This window comes from Kogia breviceps, chromosome 18 (assembly GCF_026419965.1).
Source record: "Kogia breviceps isolate mKogBre1 chromosome 18, mKogBre1 haplotype 1, whole genome shotgun sequence".
NCBI classification, from domain to species: domain Eukaryota; kingdom Metazoa; phylum Chordata; class Mammalia; order Artiodactyla; family Physeteridae; genus Kogia; species Kogia breviceps.
In genome coordinates this window covers 12,358,516-12,380,977 of record NC_081327.1, presented here as the reverse complement: position 1 = coordinate 12,380,977, position 22,462 = coordinate 12,358,516, and the positions used below count along the sequence as shown (strand labels likewise).

Sequence of the window (22,462 nt, the reverse complement as noted above, 5' to 3'; positions counted from 1 at the left end):
TTTTAATAAGGCTCAAAATCTAAGAATGGTTTTCACATTTTAAAATAGCTGAAACAAAATGAAAAGAAGAATAACATTTCTTAACACTTCAAATGATGCAAAATTCAAATTTCAGTGTCCATAAATAAAGTTTTATTGGGACACAGCCATGCTCTTTCGTTTATGTATAGCCTACTGGCTGCTTTTGTGCTTCACCCGTGGAGTTCGGGAGCTGCAACAGAGACTGGGTCACCCACAATGCCTAACATATTTACTATGTGACCATTATAGAAAAAGTTTGCAACCCCTGTTCTAAAGGCTTGACCGGGATTGGAGGAGCTTCTTCTAAGAGGGCTCACGCACGTGGATGTTGGTAGGAGTTTTCAGCTTCTTGTCACATGAACACTAACATAGGACTGTTCAAGAAGTTACTGACTCCTCCCTGGGGAGTCATTGAGAAATGAGAGAGCAAGAGAGCAAGCCAAGACAGAAGCTGTAGTGTCTCTCTTTTTTTTTTTTTTTTTTTGAGGTACACGGGGCTCTCACTGCTGTGGCCTCTCCCGCTGCGGAGCACAGGCTCCGGACGCGCAGCCTCAGCGGCCGTGGCTCACGGGCCCAGCCGCTCCGCGGCATGTGGGATCCTCCCGGACCGGGGCACGAACCCGCGTCCCCTTCATCGGCAGGTGGACTCTCAACCACTGCGCCACCAGGGAAGCCCTGGTGTGTCTCTTATATCCCTGCATAGACAGACAAATGAAGGAGGGAGTGAAGAGATGAAAGGATGAATGAAATTTGGATGTAAGGATGGCTGAGTGAATAGACATATGGACTAATAAGTAAGTAGTTAGATGTTTGAATGGATGGATGGGTGAACGGCTGGATGATGAATGGATGAGCAGCTAAAATGGAGAGGTAGAGTGGATGGATTGTTGAATGTTTAGATGGATGGATGAACATATGCTCGGATGAATGTTTGGAAAGATTGATGGATGATGAGATAGATGGATGGAGGGATGAAGGGATGGGTGGATGGATGGAAAGATGGCTGGACAAACAGACGGATAGATGGATTGGTGAGTGGCTCGATGGTTGGATGTTGAATGGGTATATGGACTTTTGGTTGGATGGATGCAGGGTGGATGGGACAACAGGCTGTATAGTGGTTGAGCACGTAGCCTTGGGAGCCCGACCACCTCAGTTTGGATCCTGGATCCGCCATTTATGGACTCTGTGACCTTGGGCAACAGCTTTATTTTTCTTTGCCTGTCTCCTCATCATTTACAGATGGAAAATAATAATAGTTCCTACCTCCCGGCATTGTGAGGAGTGAATGGGTTCATACACATAAAGCCCTAGATTTATTATGAGGAGAGGATGGATGGACAGATGATTGGATGGCTGAATGGAGAGTGCATGATTGAACCAAGAAGGGAGGAACAGTGAGGGAGGCAAATGGGGTCGTGTACACTCACAAGACACCCTCAGACATTTTATTAGGGGCTTAGAAAGGAGTCCTACAGGGATCTTCCTCTGTGTTCCCGAGGGTTACGGCCCCAGGAATAGATCAGATCTGGACATAGGACAAGGTGACATCACCCTGGATCTCCACCATGTCCACCCTCTGGAAGGCCGAAAGGCGATGGGAGAAGTCGAAGAGGTGCTGGCCGTTGGCGTACACCTTGAAGCGATCCATGCCACAGCGAATGGACAGCTGCAGAGAGAGGGGTGGGCGTGAGGCCAGGGCCAGGACAGAGGCTTTGGAGGGAAGCAGGGAAAGAGACCCCAGACTCACATCAAAGAACTTTCCAGGACCAAACGGGTTGTAGGAGACCTTCCTTTCCTCGGCTCCCCACAAGCCATTCAGAAAGCTGTTCCGAACCACGGTGCCCTCATTCAGCCGGGGGTTAATGTGCAGAGCCAGGTCCCCTGAGGATCCCACCTTGAAGTTGATGACAAAGCTGGGGGCAGAGAGAAAGGTAGGAGTAAGATGGGTGGGGAGGAGGTGGGGGAACGCTTTGCTCCCCAAGGAAGGAGGGGGCTGGGGACTGGATTCCCAGGTCTCCAATGGAGGAGGAGGCTGAGGGCTCAGACTCCTAGGACTGAGGGATGAGGAGGACCAAGGATTCACACCTCAATCTAGATTCCGTACCTCTTGGCTGTGGGGGGTACGTAGCCCTTGACAATAATGGTTCTTCGGGCTGTAAGCCCCCCTTGCAGTCTCCCATTAAATGGCACAGGCTGTGGGAAGAGAACATGGTGTCCCATCATCTCTCAGGTCCCCAGAAGCCAGAGGCAGGGACAAATTTTCAGAGAGGGGCTCTCACTTGTCCTGGGGAATGTCCCAAACCCCCAACCTCCAGCCCCTCTGACCACCCACACTCCACCCTCTCCTCATCCACCTCCCGCCCCAAACACCCTGCGCCCACTCTACTTCCTACCTTCTCAGGGCTCCCCATGGTTCAGGACCCCCAACCCACCACCACTTCCTGCTTCCCCACGAGCCGCCCACCACAGAACCCTACACTCCCACCAGAGACCTTACCGGGTTGAAGGTTGGGGGTCCCTCCATGGGCTGTGAAGTGAGGAAGAGTTATTATTCTATAATATTTGGCAAATATTAGGCCCACCTACTACATGCAGGTGTAGCTCTAGGTGTTGGCTTAGTACAACTGGGGATCCAGTCTCTCTGACCACCCTCCAATTCTTGCCACCCACCCCCACATGGCCACACACACACACACCCCCTCTTACAGGGAGGTTACTTGGCTCTTGGCAGTACTGCCCGGGACCCTACACAGATGGATGGATGGAAGGCATGAATGGAGAGAGGCTGGGGGTCCTTTGGCTGCCCTAGGACCTCCTCAGCCACTGAACCCCACCTCAAGGGGAAGTCCATCACCCACCAGCAGGTACTTACTGGGTATGCTGGATTAGGCACGGGTATCTGTGGGCACAGAAGGAGAAGGAGGCAATGAGGGGGACCCTAAACTAGGGCCTGGAGGGTGTCAAGGATGCCCACCCCAGGGCAGCCTACCCCCGCCATCCCAGGGAACTTGGGGTCAAAGGGGAGCACCCACATGGCTCATTCACGGAGAGGAATCGCCGTGTTTAGGGATCGCCAGTGCACAGCGAACCTCAGCCCACTCCTTTAGGACAAGGCTGGTAAATTCTGTTTTTGTTCCCACCCCTGTCCCGGCTTCCTGCTGACCCACGACCCTCATCCACTCCTGTCCTCCCGCTCAATCCAGGAGCCACACGATAAAGTGTGCACCCTCATTACACACCCCGGGGCCCACCACCACCCTGCTCACCTCATCTCCAGCCACGATTTGCCCCTCACTCTACATACGCACCCCTGGGACAACTAGGGGTGTTTTAACCAGCCAAGTTCCTGTCTCTCCCTTTTCTGTCTCAGCTCTTTCAGTCCGTGTGTGTGACTCTGTTTCTGTTTCTCAGCCTCTCTTACTCGCTGTCTCTGTCTCTGTTCCTCTCTCTCATCCTCACCTTCTCACCAGTGGTTCCTTTCCCCGCCAAACAATTTTTATTCACTCTTTTTCTCTCTGTTTCTGATGCACTCATCTCTGCTTCGACTTCCGTTTTAAGCCAGCTATCCTGAAGGTCCTTTAAAAATGGCTTCATTGTTGTTTTTCTTTTTATTCTAGCTGCGTTGCGCGTTTTGCAGGATCTTAGTCCCCTGATCGGGGATTGAACCCGGGCCCTCGGCAGCGAAAGCGAGGAGTCCTAAGCGCTGCACCGCCAGGGAATTCCCATGTTGTTTTTCTCTTTAAAATACATTGATGAGGGAATTCCCTGGCGGTCCAGCGCTTAGGACTTGGCACTCTCATTGTGGGGGTCCGGGGTTCAATCCCTGGTCAGGGAACTAAGATTCCGCAAGCCATGCGGTGCAGCCATAAGTAAGTAAGTAAATGAATAATAAAATAAAATACACTGGTGAAGCACAAGAGGAAAATGAACACGCACAGGCCCAAGGCCACCTTAGGGATGAAGACATTCCCAGCGTTTCCTCATCAGGGAGGCAGAGGAGTGGTTTGATCCGTGCCTCTGCCGCTTACAAGCGCCAGGACCTTGGGCAAGTTAGCGAAGCACTCCGTGCCTCAGTTCCCGCATCTGTAGAATGGGGCTGATGATCCTCAGAGTACTTTCCCCTTGGAGGGGCTGGGGGACTTACAGGTTGGGAAGGGGAGAGCCCTCAGCGGAAGGACATGCCAGGGTTCTGAAGTTTGGGCTTCTCCAAGTAGTGTTGCTGTGGGGTGCTAGTGCTTGTGTCTTGGCCAGTTGTTCACCGTGGACCTGGTAGTGGGGTGTCATGGTCACCGGTGTGTGTCTGTTGAGCTTCTGTAGACGCCGCCCAGTTACTCCCCGAGGTTTGGGAGTGTCAGCCAGTCCGCAGCCTCACCAGCCACCGGTGCTATGTGCCTTGCTCGTTATAGCCCTTCTGGCGGGTGGGTAGTGGTGGCTCCTTGCGATTGTCAGTGAATTGCCCAGCCGACTAATGACGTTAGGCGACGTCTCAGAAACATGTTTGCTACTCCTGTGGTCTTTGCCCCTCCCTATCTTCACTTTCTGACTCTGTTTACACACCTACTTCTCCTCCAGAAAGCCCTTCCTAAGACTTTCCAGGGACTTCCCTGGCCGTCCAGTGGTTGGGACTCTGCGCTTTCACCACCGAGGGCCAGGGTTCAATCCCTGGTCGGGGCACTAGGATCCTGCAAGCCACGTGGCGCAGCCCAAATAATTAAATAAATAAACAAAATAAAATGATGGTGTAGAAAATGGTGCAAATACTTTAAAAAAAAAAAAAAAAGACTCTCCAAACCTCCTGTATGTGCCCCACCCCCGCACTGACGACTTGTGGCCACTACCATCTGGTGACACATCTGTCTTCCCAGTAGACTGTCTTGGTTGCCGCTGGGTCTGTGGCATCACCTGGCCAAGGGTCTGGCACAGAGCAGGTGCTCAGGAAATAAGTGCATGTAGGGATGAATTAAGGAAGAAAGCAAGCAGACAAGAGAGGGACACACCACACACCTGGCATGGGGCGGGCTGGCCTCCGATGAAGTTGATTGATTGAAGCTGCAGGTCGCCATCCACGTGCAGGTGGGTGACCATCTGCAGCGGGATCCGGTGCCCAAACTCATAGAAGGGATTCCCGTTTACCACCACCTGGAGGGCACGGGTCAGGTCAGAGGTGGCACCTCTGACCCTGGAAGGTAGAAAACAGGAAGCAGGAAACAGGGAGATTTTTAACTTGGGGTCACAAGTTTTGAGGGTGAGCTGGGACAGCCTCAGAGTCAGGAATCTTGAGTCCACAGGTCAGAGGTCAAGCTGAGGTCAAAAGTCAGCTCACAAATCGGTGGGAGGACGAGAATAGAGAATTTAGCCTGGGGAAGGAGACTGGGAGATAACTGAATTGGAGTCCTGGTTTTGGTACCATATGATTGGGTGTCAGGTCCAGCTCTGACACGTCTTGGCTGTGTGACCTTAGGTAAGTCACTCACTTCTCTGAGTCTTTGTTTCTGCGTCTGTAAAATGGGATCTTGCCCTGGGACTGTTGGGAAGGCGTGTCAAAGGCACTGTGGAAATCCCACGTGGAGCCTTGCCTTGTCATCACATCCCAAGAGTACTGTAAGCCATCACGGTTCTATTTATAGTGCTAAGCAATGAGCACAGCCGAGACCCAGCTCCCCAGGACTGAGAGCTTCCTACACGCTAAGCGCTTTAGCTGCTGGCATCAACACGGTCACTGGCTCAACAGCTCCGTAAGGGAGGACAAAACACTGTCCCTGTTCAAGAAAGCAGAGGTTCCAGGTGGTAGAGTGACCAGTTCGAGGTCACAGGCTGGAGAGAGGCAGAGCCCAGACTTGAAGCCGTGTCTGTCCGAGCTCAAGCCCTGATGTTAACCTTGGTGATGAGGTTAGATATCTGGTGTCCATATGAGGGCAGATAACGTCCAGGTAGGTTATCCTCCCAGAAGACTTCTCCCATGAGTCAGGCTGGGACGGATGTGCACAGGGTGTCTGATGTGTGTCATTTATGGGGAGTGGCAGGCAAGTGAAATTATATGATAGCTGGGATTCGCTTCTAAATAACCGGAGGGGAAGTGGAGGGTAGAGCTAGGAGCAGAGGAGCTGGAGTGGACAGCTATCGGTGCCGGCCAAGGGGAGGAGGGCTTCCCAGGGCGCTGTGCTTCCTGAGAAGAAAGGGCCAAAATACATACCTCGCAAGAACACGGGAGCAAGATGTTATGCGTGAAACACATTCGAAGGCTCTCCAAGGTGGAGGAATGGGAATGAGAAATAAAGAGGCAGGGGAGGAGGAAAAGAAAACAAAAGTGAGAGAGGAAGGGAGGAGGGAGGGGGAAGGGAGAGAGAAAAAACGAAGAAAGAAAGGGAAAGAGGGAGGGATCAGGGGAAGGCAGAAAGGCAGGAAGGGAGGAAGGAAGGGAAGGAGGGAGGGAGGGCTGGGGAGGGGAGGCCCCGCCCTCAAGCCCCGCCCTTGAGGCTCCGACCTTGTAGTGCTCGGCCAAGACCATGAACACCAGCTCGAAGGCGGCGCCCTTGCTGAAGGGCATGCTCCTTTTCTTCTCCTCCTTGCCCCAGTTGCGGTTCTGCTTCGTGTTGAAGACCACCTTATCCCAGCCGTCAAAGCGGGGATTGAAGTGGAAGGCGACGTCTGCCTCTGGGCCCTGCCCCACCTCGAAGTTCACGAAGAACCTGGTGGGACACGAAGGGCTGTTCCCCTGGCTGCCCCTGCCCGCGCACTATTGACCCAAGACTGGAGGGGGAGATCGTGCCCCTGCACTCCAAGGGGCAGAGTCCCACCACTACCCCTTTGCTCACTCCCTTTCCTTATGAGACCCCCTTCCCTGACCCAGCTTCAATTAAGACTGCTACTGGGACTCCTGCGTTTACCCCAGCCCAGTCTCTATCGGCTCAGGTCTCTCTGCTCCCTCCCTGGCTCCTGAAGGCCATTCCCCACATGCAGCCAGAGGGACCCTGTGAAAACCCAAATCAGAGCACTTTCCACAGCTCCCTTCACACCAGCATCCCCCAAATTATTCCAAGGGGGCAGGTACACACTTGCCTCAGGACCTTTGCACTGGCTGTTCTTTCTGCTTGGAATGCTCCTCCCTCAGATACACCCCAGGCTCCCTCCCTCACCTCCTCCAGGTCTTTGCTGAAAAATTCCCTTCCCAGGAACCTTTCCCTGGGCCACCTTATTTAAAGGGACAATGCCACACAACCCCTACCCCACATCTGCTCCCCATCTCCCTTCCCTCCTCATTTGTCTCCATAGCATTTATCGCCATCTGACTTATTTATTTTTTATCTCTCTCCTCTACTAGGATGTCAGCTCCACGAGGACAGCGATCTTTGTCCTGTTGAATGCCCTGTGCCCAGCGCCTAGGCACAGAGTGGGTACTCGGTGGACTCAGAAACAATGAACAAAGAAACAACAGTCCTATGACATCATTCAATTATTTTTTTTTTGTTTATCATCACAATTTTAAAGGCATAAAAAAAGCTAAGTGGACTTCCCTGGTGGCGCAGCGGTTAAGAATCCGCCTGCCAATGCAGAGGACACAGGTTTGAATCCTGGTCCGGGAAGATCCCACATGCTGCAGAGCAACTAAGCCCATGCACCACAACTACTGAGCCCGCGTGCCACAACTACTGAAGCCCACAAACCTAGAGCCCGTGCTCCACAACAAGAGAAGCCACCGCAGTGAGAAGCCCGCGCACCGCAACGAAGAGTAGCCCTCCCGCCACCGCTCGCCTCAACTAAAGAAAGCCCGCATGGAACGAAGACCCAACACAGCCAAAAATAAACCTAAAACATTAAAGAAAACAAAAAGCTAAGAGTTACTGTAGTGCTGACTATACGATTCTATATGTTTTACATATTGAATCCTCAAAACCCCTTTTACAGATGACAAACTAAAGCACACAGAGCTTTCCCAGTCACTCGGTTGGTAAGTGACAAAGCTGGGACATGAACTCAGGTGGACCACCTCTGAGCCTGTGATCTTAATTCATGCTGTCATACCCATCAATTCCAATCCAGTGTCCCAACTCTGGGGCCACCTGTCAGAGTGAGTCTCCCTAACACCTCCCAGCCTCCCTCCTGATCTTTGTTCTTTGGCCATCGGGTGCAGTGGCACAGAGTCCTCTTCTCAGCCGGCAGTGAGGAAGGGAAATAGGCCTCCTGCACCTGGGCTGGAAGCCCCCTGTTTGTAGCCCCCTCCCAGCCTAGCCTGGCATGGGAAGGGTCTTACCTCTTCATATGCTCGTTGGCCACTCCTTGGATGTAAATGGACATTCCAACTCTGAGATTGCCTGGGATGGGCCTGTGGTAGGGCAGCGTCTGCAGAAGGGGCCAGGTGAGGGGCCTCAAAGGCCATCTGCCTATTGCAGCCCTTACTACTCAGTCAGAAGCCCCTCCAGCCCCCCTCCCTTAAGCAAGGGAGAGGAAGCCAAGGGGTGAGATATCAGCGTGAAGATGAAGAGGGCTGAGAGCTGGAGATGGATGTAAATGGTCTATCAGGGTGTGAGGAAGTCAAGCCCCAGGGTCAGTACTGGGTAAATCAGACCCACGACGGCCGGGTGGGCGCCTCTGAGGATCAGGGTGAGGGTAAATTGGTGCCTGGAGGTCAGGGTGCAGCTAAGCCAGGGACTAGGGTATCTCACCGGGTTGTAGGTGGGCTGGTAGCCTGGTGCAGGAACAAAGGCCATCTTGAGAGGCTGGGCTGGTGGCTTCTACGGTGAGAAGAGCTGCAGGAGTAGGGAATGGTGGCAGATAGCGGCTGGTGGGTGGCTCTTATACCTGAGGAGAAGGGAGTGGCTGGCAGGGCAGGGTCCACGGGGTCCCTCTTCTGGCCATCCTAGGCACACATCTTCTAGGGCACCCCCAGTCTCCCTTCTCTTACCAGCCTCCCTGGTAACCAGCCGGAACCCAGATCTTCTGGGCCAGGCCTGGGGTACTCAGCTCAGGACCGCCTCCTCCAGGCCCTTCTGCAAAGAGGAAGTGCTGGCGAACTTTGGCCCTTCGAGGGCCTTATCAGAGCCCATAAAAACCTGGCTGACCCTTTGTTGTCAGAGGGAGGGGGAGGTCAGGAGGGTTGGGCCGGGTAAGGCTAAAAGCAGTGGCCCAGGACAGATGGGCAATGGAAACCAGTGAAAAAGCAAGGAGGAACTGGGCACTCTTGATACTCCCAGGAACTGTTCAAGGACCTAGATTTATTGCTGCATGCCTCTAGTTTGTACGTTATATTGTACATGTAGTGGTTTAGATCACTGACTTCTGGAGCCTGAGGTTCTGGGTTAAACTCCTTCCTCTGCCTCTTCTTCGCTGTTTGATCTTGTGTCAGTGCTTTAACCTCAATTTGCCCATTTGCCCATCTGTTAAATAGAGAATATTAATAGTATTAACCTCATAGGGTCCTTGAAAGGAAATACTAAGTTAATAAATATTCATAACAGGACGTGGCATATAGGAGACACTAAATTAATGCTTGGGGACTTCCCTGGTGGTCCAGTGGTTAGGACTCCGTGCTTTCACTGCCGTGGTGCTGGGTTCCATCCCTGGTCGGGGGAACTAAGATCCCACAAGTCTCCCACAAGCCACACGGTGCAGCCAAAAACAAAAACAATAAAAGGAAAATAATACCTTGTAAATTAATGCTTGGTCTCTTGCCCTCATTCCAAACATAAATCCAGGACGTTGGTTTATTTTTTTGGCCACACCACGCAGCTTGTGGGATCTTCGTTCCCCCACAGGGGATTGAACCCGGGCCACCACAGTGAAAGCCCTAACCACTGGACCGCCAGGGAATTCTCCAGGAGGTTGGGATTACATATGGAAAAGAGAACTCAGAGCTTAGAGAAGTGAGGCAGTTGGCCCAAGACTGGGTAGCAGCAGAACCCTAGCCAGACTCCAGCACCGGAACCTACGATGCTGCACAGTGAGTGGGGGCCAGGCAGGGGAAATGCCGCCCTCCAGCCTGGAGCAGGTAGGAAGACCGTCTGTGGCCTTTCACATGACTTGCTACCAGCCCTGGCCTGCCCACTGCCACTCTGAATGGTCATCACCTGCATGGCTCCCATGCCCATTTGTCATATCTCCATCCCCAACTTTCAGCACAACCGTGGTCCTTGGAGCCCCCAGGATAATCATGTTAACCTACCCTTTCTGCCTCGCCTCTCTCTCCAATAAGGACACCGGGTTCTTTATATTGCTTTATTGTTCGTGGGGCGAAGACAAGGCATGAGTAAAGCTGTGTCATAAAGTTATACACAGGGCCAAGAAGACAGCGAGGGGGACCATCTTCACTAATCCTCCTTCTCTGTGAATAAGGAAGCGCAGTCATGAGACGGGACAAAGCTAGACCCTGGGCTAGGACCTGGGACGAAGGGCCTCTCAGAGCTTGGAGAAGGTGATGGTCTTCAGGTCCTTCTTCTCCATTAAGGCCTGGAGAGACTTAACGACGTCCTCCGTCTGCAGCATGCTCATGTTCCAGGATTTCTGGATAGAGAATGGAAAGGATACGGGAAGATTTTAATTGGACCAATGAAAAATGGGAGATAGCAGCACACCAATCAGAGGACAAGGCCTGCAAGTGCCCTGATTGGTTGCTCTGGGAACAGAGAAGGGATGTGATTGGTTGGATGGAGAGTCTCACCATGAAGTTGAGGCTGTCTGTCACCGAATGGTCGCGGGAGTACAGCAGGTTGATCTTGGTGCTCTGCACCGCCACGGGGCTCTTGCTGGAAATCTCGGCTGCCAGGGCGAAGGCCGCATCGAGCATGACCTCCTTGTCTGGGAAGACCCGGCTAGGATGAAAGGAATTTGGAGTCAGCGGTCTGAGAAGAGCTCTCCTCTCCCTCTCATGGATGAAGAAGTGGCCAATCACAGTAGAAAACGGAAGATACCACAGTGAAATGGACCAATCAGAGCAGGGCAGTAGACTCCAGACCACCCAGAGAGAGGAGGCCACTTGGAATCCATGAGTTAAGGTACGCGGGGATCCAGAAAGCCCCACCCAGATCTGGCTGCCCCTGAGCTCTTATCCAGCACAGGCCTCGGCCCCTACCTGACCAGCCCACAGTCCAGAGCCTCGTCAGCCATCATCTTGCGGGCAGTGAAGGCCAGCTCGTTGACCAGGCTGCAAGAGGGCAGTGTGTGTCGGGGGTGGCAGTCATTCCAGGTCTAGGAGATGTCCTGCCGTCCCCTTCCCCAGGCTCCTCTCACCCACCTCTGGTTCCCGATGACTCTGGGCAGTCGCTGCAGGGTTCCCACATCCGCTGCCAAACCTAGGTCCACCTCCTGGGGGGAGCAATCCCGACCGTGCTTGGTTTCTGCCCCCTACTGTCCCCCATGCAACCTCAATGCCAGTGAAATTCTGCATTTACTGCAGAGGTCCCACCCCACCCCCCACCTCAGAGACTCCCATTCCAAATACCCCGTTTCATTCCCATCCACATATTTTTGCCCATATAGGTTCCTTCGATCTAGAATACAGCCCACCTTCCAATTCCTCTGCCCTCCCAATTCTTTGAGGTCAGCTGCATCTATCTCCAGACGGAAGCCTTGCTTATCCCTGCCCTGCCCGCCTCCATCCATGAGCTCCATCGTGCCTCCCGCGCCCTCCAGCACTGTCGCCAGCAGTGCCCCCAGCCTCAACCCCTCCCTGACAACTTTACTCACTCCTGACCTCACACTGACTGCATGACCTGCCCTTGACTTCCTCCCTGGCCAAGTGTTACCTTTTTTTTTTTTTTCTCTCTCCTGTGGCACATGGGATCTTAGTTCCCTGACCAGGGATCAAACAGCCTCCCCCTGCATTGAAAGCACGGCGTCTTAACCATTGGACCACCAGGGAAGTCCCAAGGGTTACTTTTTAAGGTTCAGTTCTAACTAACTCTTCCAGGAAGCCATCTAGACTCACTCCCACCCCCTTAGCTTACTCTGTCCCTGCTCTACCCCTGCTCTGACCTGTCTCTGCCACTCATTTCCCAGCTCTAAGCAGGGCCCAAGGAAGCAGAAGCTCGGGAGGATGACTCACCTTCACCTGGAAGGAAGCATCCTGGGTACAGTACCGGATGTCACAGGCAGTGATAAGATCCACTCCTGGGAAGCAGAGGCCAGGGACACTAAACCACAGGACTGCTCCCCACCCCTCCCCAGACTGTGGGGTTGCACCTTGGGCCAAAGTCTAACTAGCAACAGGTCTGGGTGGGTGGCTGCAGACTCACCTGCACCAATGCAGCTCCCATGGATGGCGCCAATCACCGGCTTAGGGCACTGGAAGGGGACAGGAGGGGCAGGGTCAAGGTTGGTCCAGGAACGGCAGGCAGGGGGGATGCCCTGCTAGCCTCCCAGAGTCACCTTCTCGATGACGCTGAAGGTCTCTTGGTATCTGCTGAGGAGGCTATGGAGGTGCCAGCTGATGCGGGCCACGTCGTCTCCCATGGGCTGAAGGAGGCCTGAAGCCATGTCCACGAAGTCGATACCTGGTGGGGAGATCTGGGGAGGCTCACCTGGCCGCCCAGGCCCAACCCATTGCCCTGGCTAGAGTTCAGAGGCCACGCAAACCCCCACAGTGGAGATAGCAACTCACACAGGAGGGACTGCATCTGGGGTGTGAAGTCAAGGCAAGCTAACGTATATCAAGTCTTTGCTCACTTTAGCCTCACAATGACCCTCTGAGGTAGGTCCTATTACTACCTCCATTTTCCTGGGGGAGAAACTGAGGTACGGGGAGCTTAAATCACATGCCCAAGGCCACACTGGCTTGTGAGCAGTGGAGCTGCGATCTCACACCCAGAAGTATGCAGCTGGCTCCAGGGCCAATGCTTTTCACTGTGATGCCAGATGGCCTGGAGGTCAAGGTTTTGGCCACGAGCAACTGCGTCAACGGTGGTAATGTTTCCTTAGACGGGAAGCTCGGAAATGGAGAAATTTTTGTGGCTCCAACTTTAAGACAATCCCAAGTCTGACCTTTCCTCCACTGACCTGCCTCCACAGTCTGTTCCCCACCCACGGCCAGAGCGCACCTGTGATCACCTCAGGGCCTTCTCTTCTCCCCGACGGCCCCCATCCCTCTTACTTAGAATGAAATGCCAGGTCTTTTGCCAAGACCTTACCAGCCCTGCACAAGCATCATTTCCAACCTATTCCACTGGGCATGCAGGCCTCCATCAGCTGTTCCAACAACACAACACATTCGCTTCCCGGGGCCTTTGTGCCTGCTCCTCCCTCTGCCTAGAACAGCCCTTCCCCAGCAATCAGAAGACCGACTCCGGGCTCCCCTGGTGGTGCAGTGGTTGAGAGTCCGCCTGCCGATGCAGGGGATGTGGGTTCGTGCCCCGGTCCGGGAAGATCCCACATGCTGTGGAGCGGCTGGGCCCGTGAGCAAAAAAAAAAAAAAAAAAAGACCGACTCCATCACACTGTCTGATCAGGCCACAGTTCAAAGGTCAGCTCCTCAGAGAGGCCCCCTCTGGCCACCCTGGCTAAATAGCAGCCTGTCACCTGTCACCTCCTTTCTCTGCCATATCTCCCGCACTGCCTTCTTGTTATCACGTAATTGTACGCTTATCTCATTTAGTGCCTGTCTCCCTTTCTAGGATGTGAGCTCCATGAGCTGAAGAGTTTGTCTTCCCCACCTCCCCACCCCCAAGGAGTTTGGCTTTTTGCCCACCACTGTATCTCCAGTGCCTACCAGGGCCTAGTACACAGCAGGTGCTCAAAAAGTGAACAATACAGACAACAATCTCTGCCCCCATGGAGCTGCCCTTCTATGGGAAACAAACAGGTAGAAGATACATTCTGTCAGGTGGCAATACATACTAAAAGAAAATTAAAGGACGGAAGTGGAATGGAGTGTGTGTGTGTGTGTGCATGCGTGCACATGCACAGTGAGGACTCTTGCAGTATTAACTAGGGTGGTCAGGGACCCTCTTAACTGAAAAAGTGACATATGAATAAAAATCTGAAGGACCACAGGGAGGGAGCTGTAGGGTTATCTGGGATAAGAGAGTTCTACATGTCAAGAACAGCCAGTGCAAAGGCCCTGCGGTAGGAATGCCCCTGGTGTCTGTGTGAGGACCACTGAGGCCAGCGTAGTGGAGTGGACTGACCAAGGGGGAAAGTAGGAAGAGCCAACGTCAGAGAGGTGACAGAGGCAGACTCTGTGGGGCCTTGTGGGCCAAGAAGAGGACTTTGGCTTTGACTCTGAGTGAGGTGGAGCTATGGGGTGGTTCTGAGCAGAATTTTCTTCTTCCCAAGGTGAATCACTCTCATTCTTTTGCCTGTCCTCTGAACAATGGTATTTGACAAACCTGAAAAAATCACTCCCACCTTCAGCCACACCCCTGACTCTCTGAGGCTCTGTTGCCTGCACAGCTTGTTTAAATGAACGAGAACAGAGGAGTGCTGACTCAGGGTAGAGCTGAATTTGTGCAAGTTAAATATGGGTAAGACAGAACTCCTCTGTGTGACCCTGGCCAGGTCACTCCATCCTTTGGGTCTTGGGTTTCTGCTCTGTAAAATGAGCCTAAAATCCTCCCGAGAGCTGATGGGGCTGCAAGGATTCAAGCGACAGAGCCCAGAGGCGCTTTCAGCAATGCCTGGCACATAATGGCATCACAACAGTTACTATTATTATATACTCCATCTCAGCCGAGGCCAGAACCGCCTGCATCAGCCTGCAGACATCTGCCAGCTTCCCACTAGGCCTGCACAGCTTGTAGGACTCAGTGGGAGCCACGCTTACCCCTGGAACGAGCCCACCTTGGCACCTGGCCACACCTCCTCCCGCTGGTTTTGCTGGTTTATCTGCCCTACCTGGATCTGCAGAGGGGGTGTCTGCAACCCCTTGGAATAAAGGGCCCCAGACCACGGTACAAGGTGTCCCCCTCCAGAGTCAGAAGTCGTTCCGGAGAGGTCCCCTATCTCGTTCCCTGAAAACCTCTAAAGGTTTCAGATCTCCGTCATCATCCTTCATCGTCACAATTAAGTTATTTATAATCATCAATAATAACAGCTACGGGGACTTCCCTGGTGGCGCAGTGGTTAAGAACCTGCCTGCCAATGCAGGGGACACGGGTTCGAGCCCTGGTCCGGGAAGATTCCACATGCTGCGAAGCAACTAAGCCCGTGCGCCATAACTACTGAGCCTGCGCTCTACAGCCCACGAGCCGCAACTACGGAGCCTGCGTGCCACAACTACTGAAGCCCACGCGCCTAGAGCCCGTGCTCCGCAACAAGGGAAGCCACCGCAACGAGAAGCCCGTGCACTGCAACAAAGAGTAGCCCCTGCTCGCCACAACTAGAGAAAGCCCACGTGCAGCAACGAAGACCCAATGCAGCCAAAAATAAAGAAATAAATCAATTTATTTTTAAAAATAATAATAGCTACATTAATAAAAGTTCCACATGAATTAATGTTTTGTGCCTATTAACTCGTTTCATCCTCATGGCAACCTGATGAGGTGGGGGCTCATAGCATCTCCCTTTTCTTCAGATGAGACCACAGAGAGGTGAAGCTGTGTGCAGCTGGCAGGGGTGGGAGGTGGCGGGCTCCTCTGGCTAGACATACTTTGAACCAGCCTGTCAGACACCTGGGCCATAGTCACTTAGTCGTGAAGAGCAAGAATTCTGCAGCAAGGCAGCCCATTTTCAAAAATCCTAGCAGTGAGAACTGAGCAAGTTTCTTCCTCTCTCTGGGTCTCAGTCTCCTCACCTATCAAATGGGGCTGGGAACCAAGCCCGTCTCATAGGGTCGTGGTGAGAATTAATACGTGTAAGGTGCTCAGAGACACTCCGCAAATGTAAATTAAGTGTGGGCTAGTTCTTTTTTTCTTTTTTTTCAAATTAGTAGTTTCATTCTATCATTGAAACTGCTGATTAAGTTGAATTTCTTCTTTCTGGCCTTCAGATCGAAAACGGGACGAGACGGCCACAATCAGCTGTGAGCTGAAAGATGAGGACCCCAGACCTGGCATGGCTACACAGAACCCTCATCCTGCACTCCATGAGGGAAAGGGCTCAGAAACAGGGGCTGCTTTCTGTTTCGAGGTCCGCGGCACCCAGGAAGGGGGCTGCACTGGAATGTTGAATGAATGAACAAAGGAATGAAGGAGAACAGAGAGAGTTGTAGAAAGAAAACACCGGACACGACACGCGGAGATGTAAACAGACGGAACAGAAAGAAATACATTGTCTGATCAGGATGGACTATCATTACAGACTAGAGTGCCTGAGGTCTCTATGATGCCACTGCTTGAAACTGACCCAAATCAGGGCAGGGAGCACTCATCTGGAGTTGCCCTGACTTCTGCTGACTCACTGGTTTCTTCCCAGGCGCCTGATTCTTTTTTTTTTTTTTTTTTTTTTTTTTTTTTGCGTTACGCGGGCCTCTCACTGTTGTGGCCTCTCCCGCTGCGGAGCACAGGCTCCGGACGCGCAGGCTCAGCGGCCGTGGCTCACAGGCCCAGCCGCTCCGCGGCACGTGGGATCTTCCCGGACCGGGGCACGAACCCGTGTCCCCTGCATCGGCAGGAGGACTCTCAACCACTGCGCCACCAGGGAAGCCCCAAATTTTTTTTTTAAAAAGAAAAAATACATTGTTTACTGTCTTGTCTTCCCCACTGAATTGGGAACTCCATGAGGGCAGGGCCTGGGGCTGCCTCAGTCACCACTGGGACCCCAGCACTAGGCTGGGCCCTGTGCAGAAATCAGTGTATGTGACCCTCCACTTCTGGTATGGACCCTCCTACAGGTGCCAACTATGTGCCCTTGTTGGACAAGATCCTATTACCTTAAGGCACCAGGCAGACTCTGGAAGAAGTGACTGGCCAAGTTACCTGTTTTTAAAAATTAACCTGAGGGCAGGCTGAAGTTGTGCTTGAAGAACCAAAGGACAAACAGAGCCCAGGGTGACCTAAGCTGATAGAAAGTGAGGGGGGGAAATTCCAGAAAGCAGAGAACCAGAGAGGGGGAAATTCCAGAAAGCAGAGAACCAGAGAGGGGGAAATTCCAGAAAGCAGAGAACCAGAGAGGGGGAAATTCCAGAAAGCAGAGAACCAGAGAGGGGAGCCCCAGGTTCTGTGTAAAAGCTCTGCTCAAATCTCTTATTGACCCATGAAGCAGGCGGGCAGCCCAGCAAAGAGATTTAAACACTGACTCCACTTAGCTGCTAAAACAGGAAACTCAACACTCTGGAATTATGTAATAGGATCCTGAATTTCCACATCATTTTCTCCCATAGTCCAATATCCAGGATACAATCTAACCTTACTCCGAAAACAAAGAAACAGGAAAATGAGACCCATTTTTTTTCAAGAGAAAAGATAAGAAACAGAGATTGATGCCAAGGCAACCCAGATGTTGGAATTAGGAGACAAGCATTTTAAAACAGCCATTGTAACTACAGTCAATGATGCAAAGAAAAATATGATTGTGGGACATCCCTGGTGGTCCAGTGGTTAAGAATCTGCCTTTCAATGCAGGAGACGCACGTTTGATCCCTGGTTGGGGAACTAAGATCCCATATGCCGAGGGGCAACTAAACCCGCGCGCCACAACTACTGAGCATGCGGGCCACAAGTAGAGAGAAGCCCGCACATGGCAATGAAGATCCCGAGTGAGCAACTAAGAACCGACGTAGCCAAAGATAAATAAATATTTTTTAAAAAATATGATTGTGACAAACAAAAAGATATGAAACTGTAGCAGAAAAATGGAAAATATAAAAAAGAACCAAATGGAAATTTGAGAACTGCAAACTACACTACAGGCATACCTCATTTTACTGCACTTCACAGATACTGTTTTTCTCTTTTGATTTTTTGGCTGCATGCACCACACACAGCACGTGGGATCTTAGTTTCCTGACCAGGTATCGAACCCATGCCCTGTGCATCCCTGCATTGGAAGCAGGGGATCTTAACCACTGAACCACCAGGGAAGTCCCACAGATACTGTGTTTTTTACACATTGAAGGTTTCTGGCAACACTGCATTGTCAAATGGTTAGCATTTTTTTAGCAATAAATTATATTTTAATTAAGGTATGTACTTTTTTTTTTAGACATAAGGCTACTGCACACTTTAAAAGACTATAATATAGTGTAAATGTAACTTTTATATGCACTGGGAAACCAAAAAGTTCGTGTGACTTGCTTTATTGCTATATTCGCTTTATTGTGGTAGTCTACAACTGAACCCACCATATCTCTGAGGTATGCCTGTAACTGAAATTTTAAAAAATCATTGGATGGGCTTAACAGCAGAACAGAGATGACAAAGGAGTCGATGAATCTCGTCAATGGAAATTATCCAACCTGAAGAACAGACCTGTGGGATAATCAAAAGATCTAACAGACATGTAACTGGAAATCAGTTCATGTGGACTGAGTAATTAACTGCATGAAAGCATACAATTTTTTTTTTTTGGCTGCACCACTCACAGCTTGCAGGATCTTGGCTCCCCGACCAGGGATTGAACCCAGGCCCCTGCAGTGAAAGTGATGAGTCCTAACCACTGGACTGCCAGGGAAGTCCCATGGACTAATTTCTGTATTTGAAAATGATCAAGGTGGAAGTTAGAAGCTGCTTAAAACACTAATTATGAAGCATTACTCTATTCCCAGGAGCAGGGGAGACTGGCAGGGCTGGGTGTGGAGAGCACATGGTACCTGAAGTGAACATTTTTCCTGCACCAGAGATCACCACAGCACGACAGTCAGCATCTTCTGCAATCTTGTTGAAGCACACCACCATCTCGCTGTGGGGGCAAGGGGGAAGGGCTATGTCTGGCGTGGGAATCCCCTGCCCTCAGGCCCACCCCTGCCCAGTCCCTTAGCCCCTGCCTCCTCCTGCAGGCAGGCCTCCAGAATCTTCAGGCCAGACCTCCAGAAGGCCTTGTTCATGGCGTTTCTCTTCTCCGGCCGGTTTAGCTGCACATGCAGAATGTGTTTCTGGGCAGATGTCACCCGAAGGGACTCATAGCTGTGGCCTGGGGCTTCCTCGGGGGCTGCTTTGGAAGCCTCATCTTGGGCAAAGGAACTCATGGGATGAAGGTTAAGGCTGAGACCCAGGTTGGTGCGGGATGTCAATCCTGGGGAGATGAAGGAAGGAAGAGCCATTGATGACCCCAGATTGGGGGCACAGCACCTTCAAGAGCAGAGGGCACACATCTCAGTGACACTAGATTGGGGAACACAGGCCTGTTAGAGGCCTTGGTTTAGGGAAATACAGACTTTAAGATTGGGGTACACTTATCAGTGGCCTCAGTATGAGGACCCCTTCAGACCCGTGATCGTGGTACTGACTCCAGGTTGGGAACACTGAGCCGTCAGCGATCCGATTGTAAGACAAAGGCCGTTTGGATGGGGGCACATGGATCCCTGAGTTTAATAAGGGGCTCGGACCCTGCGAGACCCGGGACAGGCCTCCCCGTCCGACTGTCGCTATGACAGCACGACAGCTCAACGGACCCCCAAAGGTCAAGAGGTGACTCACGCCAGGTCAGCAAGTTGCGGAGTCTCCGAGAAGCCGCTATCACCGCCGCCATTGCTACTGATTCGCTGGAGTAAACCGACAGGAGGAAGCTAAGGGGGCGGGCACAAAAGGCCGCCATGTTTGGTGAGGGCACCGAAGCCGCAGCCTGACCCCGGTGACGGGCCTCTTCTCGCCATCTTTACCAAGGGCAACCGGAAACAGCCTTCTAGGTTCGCCGGCCATTAGAGTGATTCGGTCATGGAACCATTGGACCAGTAGATACCCGGACTAAGAAAATGGTTCACACTGCTCTTGGACATTCTGTACAGAATTCACCACAGCTGTTTCATAATGGTGGAGAAATTGAAGACAGATGAATGTCCAAGGGCATAACGGCAGAATAACTGCAGCTCTGCAAGTTTGCAATCATGCATTTGTACCATATTTAACTAAAAAAAAAAACACAGGGGGCTTCCCTACTGGCACAGTGGTTAAGAATCCGCCTGCCAACGCGAGGGACATGGGTTCCAGCCCTGGTCCGGGAAGATCCCACATGCCGCGGAGCAACTAAGCCCGTGGGCCACGACTACTGAGCCTGCGCTCTAGAGCCAGCGAGCCACAACTACTGAAGCCTGCGCACGTAGAGCCAGTGCTCTGCAACGATAAGACACAATGAGAAGCCTACTCGCCACAACTAGAGAAAGCCCGCGAGCAGCAATGAAGACCCAACGCAGCCCAAAATAAATTACAAAATAATAATTTTTAAAAAATAAATAAAGTTACTACTGAATTTATCCATGTAAGGGAATGGGAATATAGGCTGGCCAACATTAAGCACTGACTGTATAATCTGAATTGCCACACCACCGCGGGGTTGTACTATTTTACGTTGTATGCAGAGGAAACCGGCTGGGGAGAAGTCACTAGTTCAAGGTCTCTGTCTCTTGGCAAATGGGGTTGTAATGAATACTTTGCCTTTTTTTTTTTAAAATTTAATTTTTTGTCTGTTTTGGGTCTTTGTTGCAGTGTGCAGGCTTCTCATTGCAGTGGCTTCTCCTGTTGCAGAGCACAGGCTCTAGGCGTGTGGGCTTCAGCAGTTGTGGTTTGCGGGCTCTAGAGCACAGGCTCAGTAGTTGTGGCCCACGGGCTTAGTTGCTCTCTGGCACGTGGGATCTTCCCGGACCAGGGCTGGAACCTGTGTCCCGTGCACTGGCAGGTGGATTCTTAACCACTGTGCCACCAATGAAGCCCTACTTTGACTTTTTTTTGTTGTTTCTTTTTGACTGCACTGCACACTGCATGCATGTAGAACTTTCCAGACCAGGGATCAAACCTGTGCCCCCTGCAGGGGAAGGGTTGAGTCTTAACCACAGGATCACCAGGTAAGTCCTACTTTGCCTTCTTAATGTGTCAGATGGTAAGGCTCTTTTGGAAAACAGAGAACTGTTTCGTCAGCTACACAATGGAGAACTCTGGAACCACTATGCAGATACCAAGATGTGAGTGAAAAAAATGTAAAGATGTAGGGGCTTCCCTGGTGGCGCAGTGATTGAGAGTCCACCTGCCAATGCAGGGGATGCGGGTTCGTGCCCCGGTCCTGGAAGACCCCACATGCCGCGGAGCGGCTAGGCCCGTGAGCCATGGCCGCTGAGCCTGCGCATCTGGAGCCTGTGCTCCGCAACGGGAGAGGCCACAACAGTGGGAGGAGCCGGTACCGCAAAAAAAAAAAAAAAAAAAAAAAAAAAAAAAAAAAAAATTTAAAGATGTAGAACATTTGGTCAGGTTGCTATAAGTTATATATGGCTGTACATTCATAAAAAACAACATATGCATAGACTATCTAGGAGACTCATAACTGCTAACATGGGATGAAGACTGGGTGCTGGCAGACAAAATGGGGAAATTTACTTTTTACCCCCCCTTGATTAGCTTAAAATAATCCTAGATTTTTAAGTTACAGCTCAAAGGTGACTGTAGTTTCTCCTTGTCTATAGAGGTTGTTTGACGCTTTCCCTGATGAAACTTTGATAAATGCCATTTGACTTCAGTAGATGTTAATGTTTAAAAACTCTACAGGAAATTACCAAAGTGGGTTTTTCCAAGCGTACACAAGGAACTGGACTTGACTTGCTCCTCTCTGCAGGATCTCTTCCCTCCAGTATGAGTCAAGGTTCTTAAAGGCGGCTCCCTTCCAGGTTATCGTCTGCCCTCCACCCCTATGGCCCAGTCCCAACCATAAGCACAAGTTCCCACCCACCAAGACTGGGGACTATCAAGTTGCAATTGAATGTATCCTTTAATCCAGCAATTCCACTGCTAGGAATTTACCTCCAGATCAGTATCAAGGAAGTTGGGTAACATTTGTATAAAGATGCATAGCAGTACTGTTTGCAGTAGCAAATTGGAAATTACCTTCAGAACCAAGTAAATTATGACATATCCACACAAGATACTGTGTAAGACTAAAGATAATGTGGTTGCGCCCTGCAGGTGATATGAGAACATCTTACAGTACAAAGCATTTTCTGTTAAGACACATATCCAAAGAGAACTTTCCTTATGGAAAAAAAAAACAACCTTGTTTTCAAGGAGAGTGGGGAGATGACTTTCACTTTTATCTGAGATTTCATTTTCCAACCTTAAAGGTGGGTGTTTACTTTCTAAGATGAAGGCTTTCTTCTTTTAAAAATCTCAATGTTTTAATTTTTTCAACTATTTACCTCAACAAAGAGACTCAACTAGATCCAGCTTGCTTGGGTAGAGCCCATGAAGGACGCCACCAGGTCTCCCAGATTCTCAAGGCCCTTTCATCGTTTCCCAGTGTGCAGCTCTGGCCCACACCGCCCCTCAGGGCTGGGTCTGCCCCTCTGGAGGGGCTGCAGCTGTGTCCTGGCCGGCCTGCCCCTCTTCAAAAGACTGTGAGGGAAGCAGACACACCCCAAAATCCCAGCAAGTGCTACG

General features: G+C 51.4%; 2 protein-coding genes across 5 annotated transcripts; both read right to left on the bottom strand.

Moving 5' to 3' along the window:
* Positions 1-1,455: 1,455 nt before the first annotated feature.
* LGALS4 (galectin 4) lies at positions 1,456-9,268 on the bottom strand. 4 transcript variants are annotated; one of them, XM_059044595.2, is made up of 11 exons: positions 8,927-9,268; positions 8,688-8,823; positions 8,276-8,364; positions 6,509-6,713; positions 5,029-5,163; positions 2,897-2,923; positions 2,731-2,769; positions 2,522-2,551; positions 2,129-2,217; positions 1,772-1,937; positions 1,456-1,690 (listed from the first exon to the last, which is right to left on the bottom strand). In XM_059044595.2, the coding sequence occupies exons 2-11, from the start codon at positions 8,730-8,732 to the stop codon at positions 1,544-1,546; spliced, it is 972 nt and encodes a 323-aa protein (XP_058900578.1). In that variant the 5' UTR covers positions 8,733-8,823; positions 8,927-9,268; the 3' UTR covers positions 1,456-1,543. The 4 variants fall into 4 exon arrangements, with proteins under 4 accessions (XP_058900578.1, XP_066874422.1, XP_066874424.1 ...); XM_067018321.1 differs by having other exon boundaries at positions 6,218-6,713; positions 8,927-9,012; XM_067018323.1 differs by lacking the exon at positions 2,731-2,769.
* Positions 9,269-10,222: 954 nt separating this feature from the next.
* On the bottom strand, positions 10,223-19,644 carry ECH1 (enoyl-CoA hydratase 1). Its single transcript, XM_059044594.2, has 10 exons — positions 19,523-19,644; positions 18,911-19,118; positions 18,697-18,785; positions 12,385-12,509; positions 12,252-12,300; positions 12,062-12,126; positions 11,252-11,322; positions 11,090-11,161; positions 10,679-10,829; positions 10,223-10,521 (listed from the first exon to the last, which is right to left on the bottom strand). Exons 1-10 carry the CDS (start codon positions 19,638-19,640, stop codon positions 10,417-10,419), a joined length of 1,053 nt encoding a protein of 350 aa, XP_058900577.1. The 5' UTR covers positions 19,641-19,644; the 3' UTR covers positions 10,223-10,416.
* Between the last annotated feature and the right edge of the window lie 2,818 nt (positions 19,645-22,462).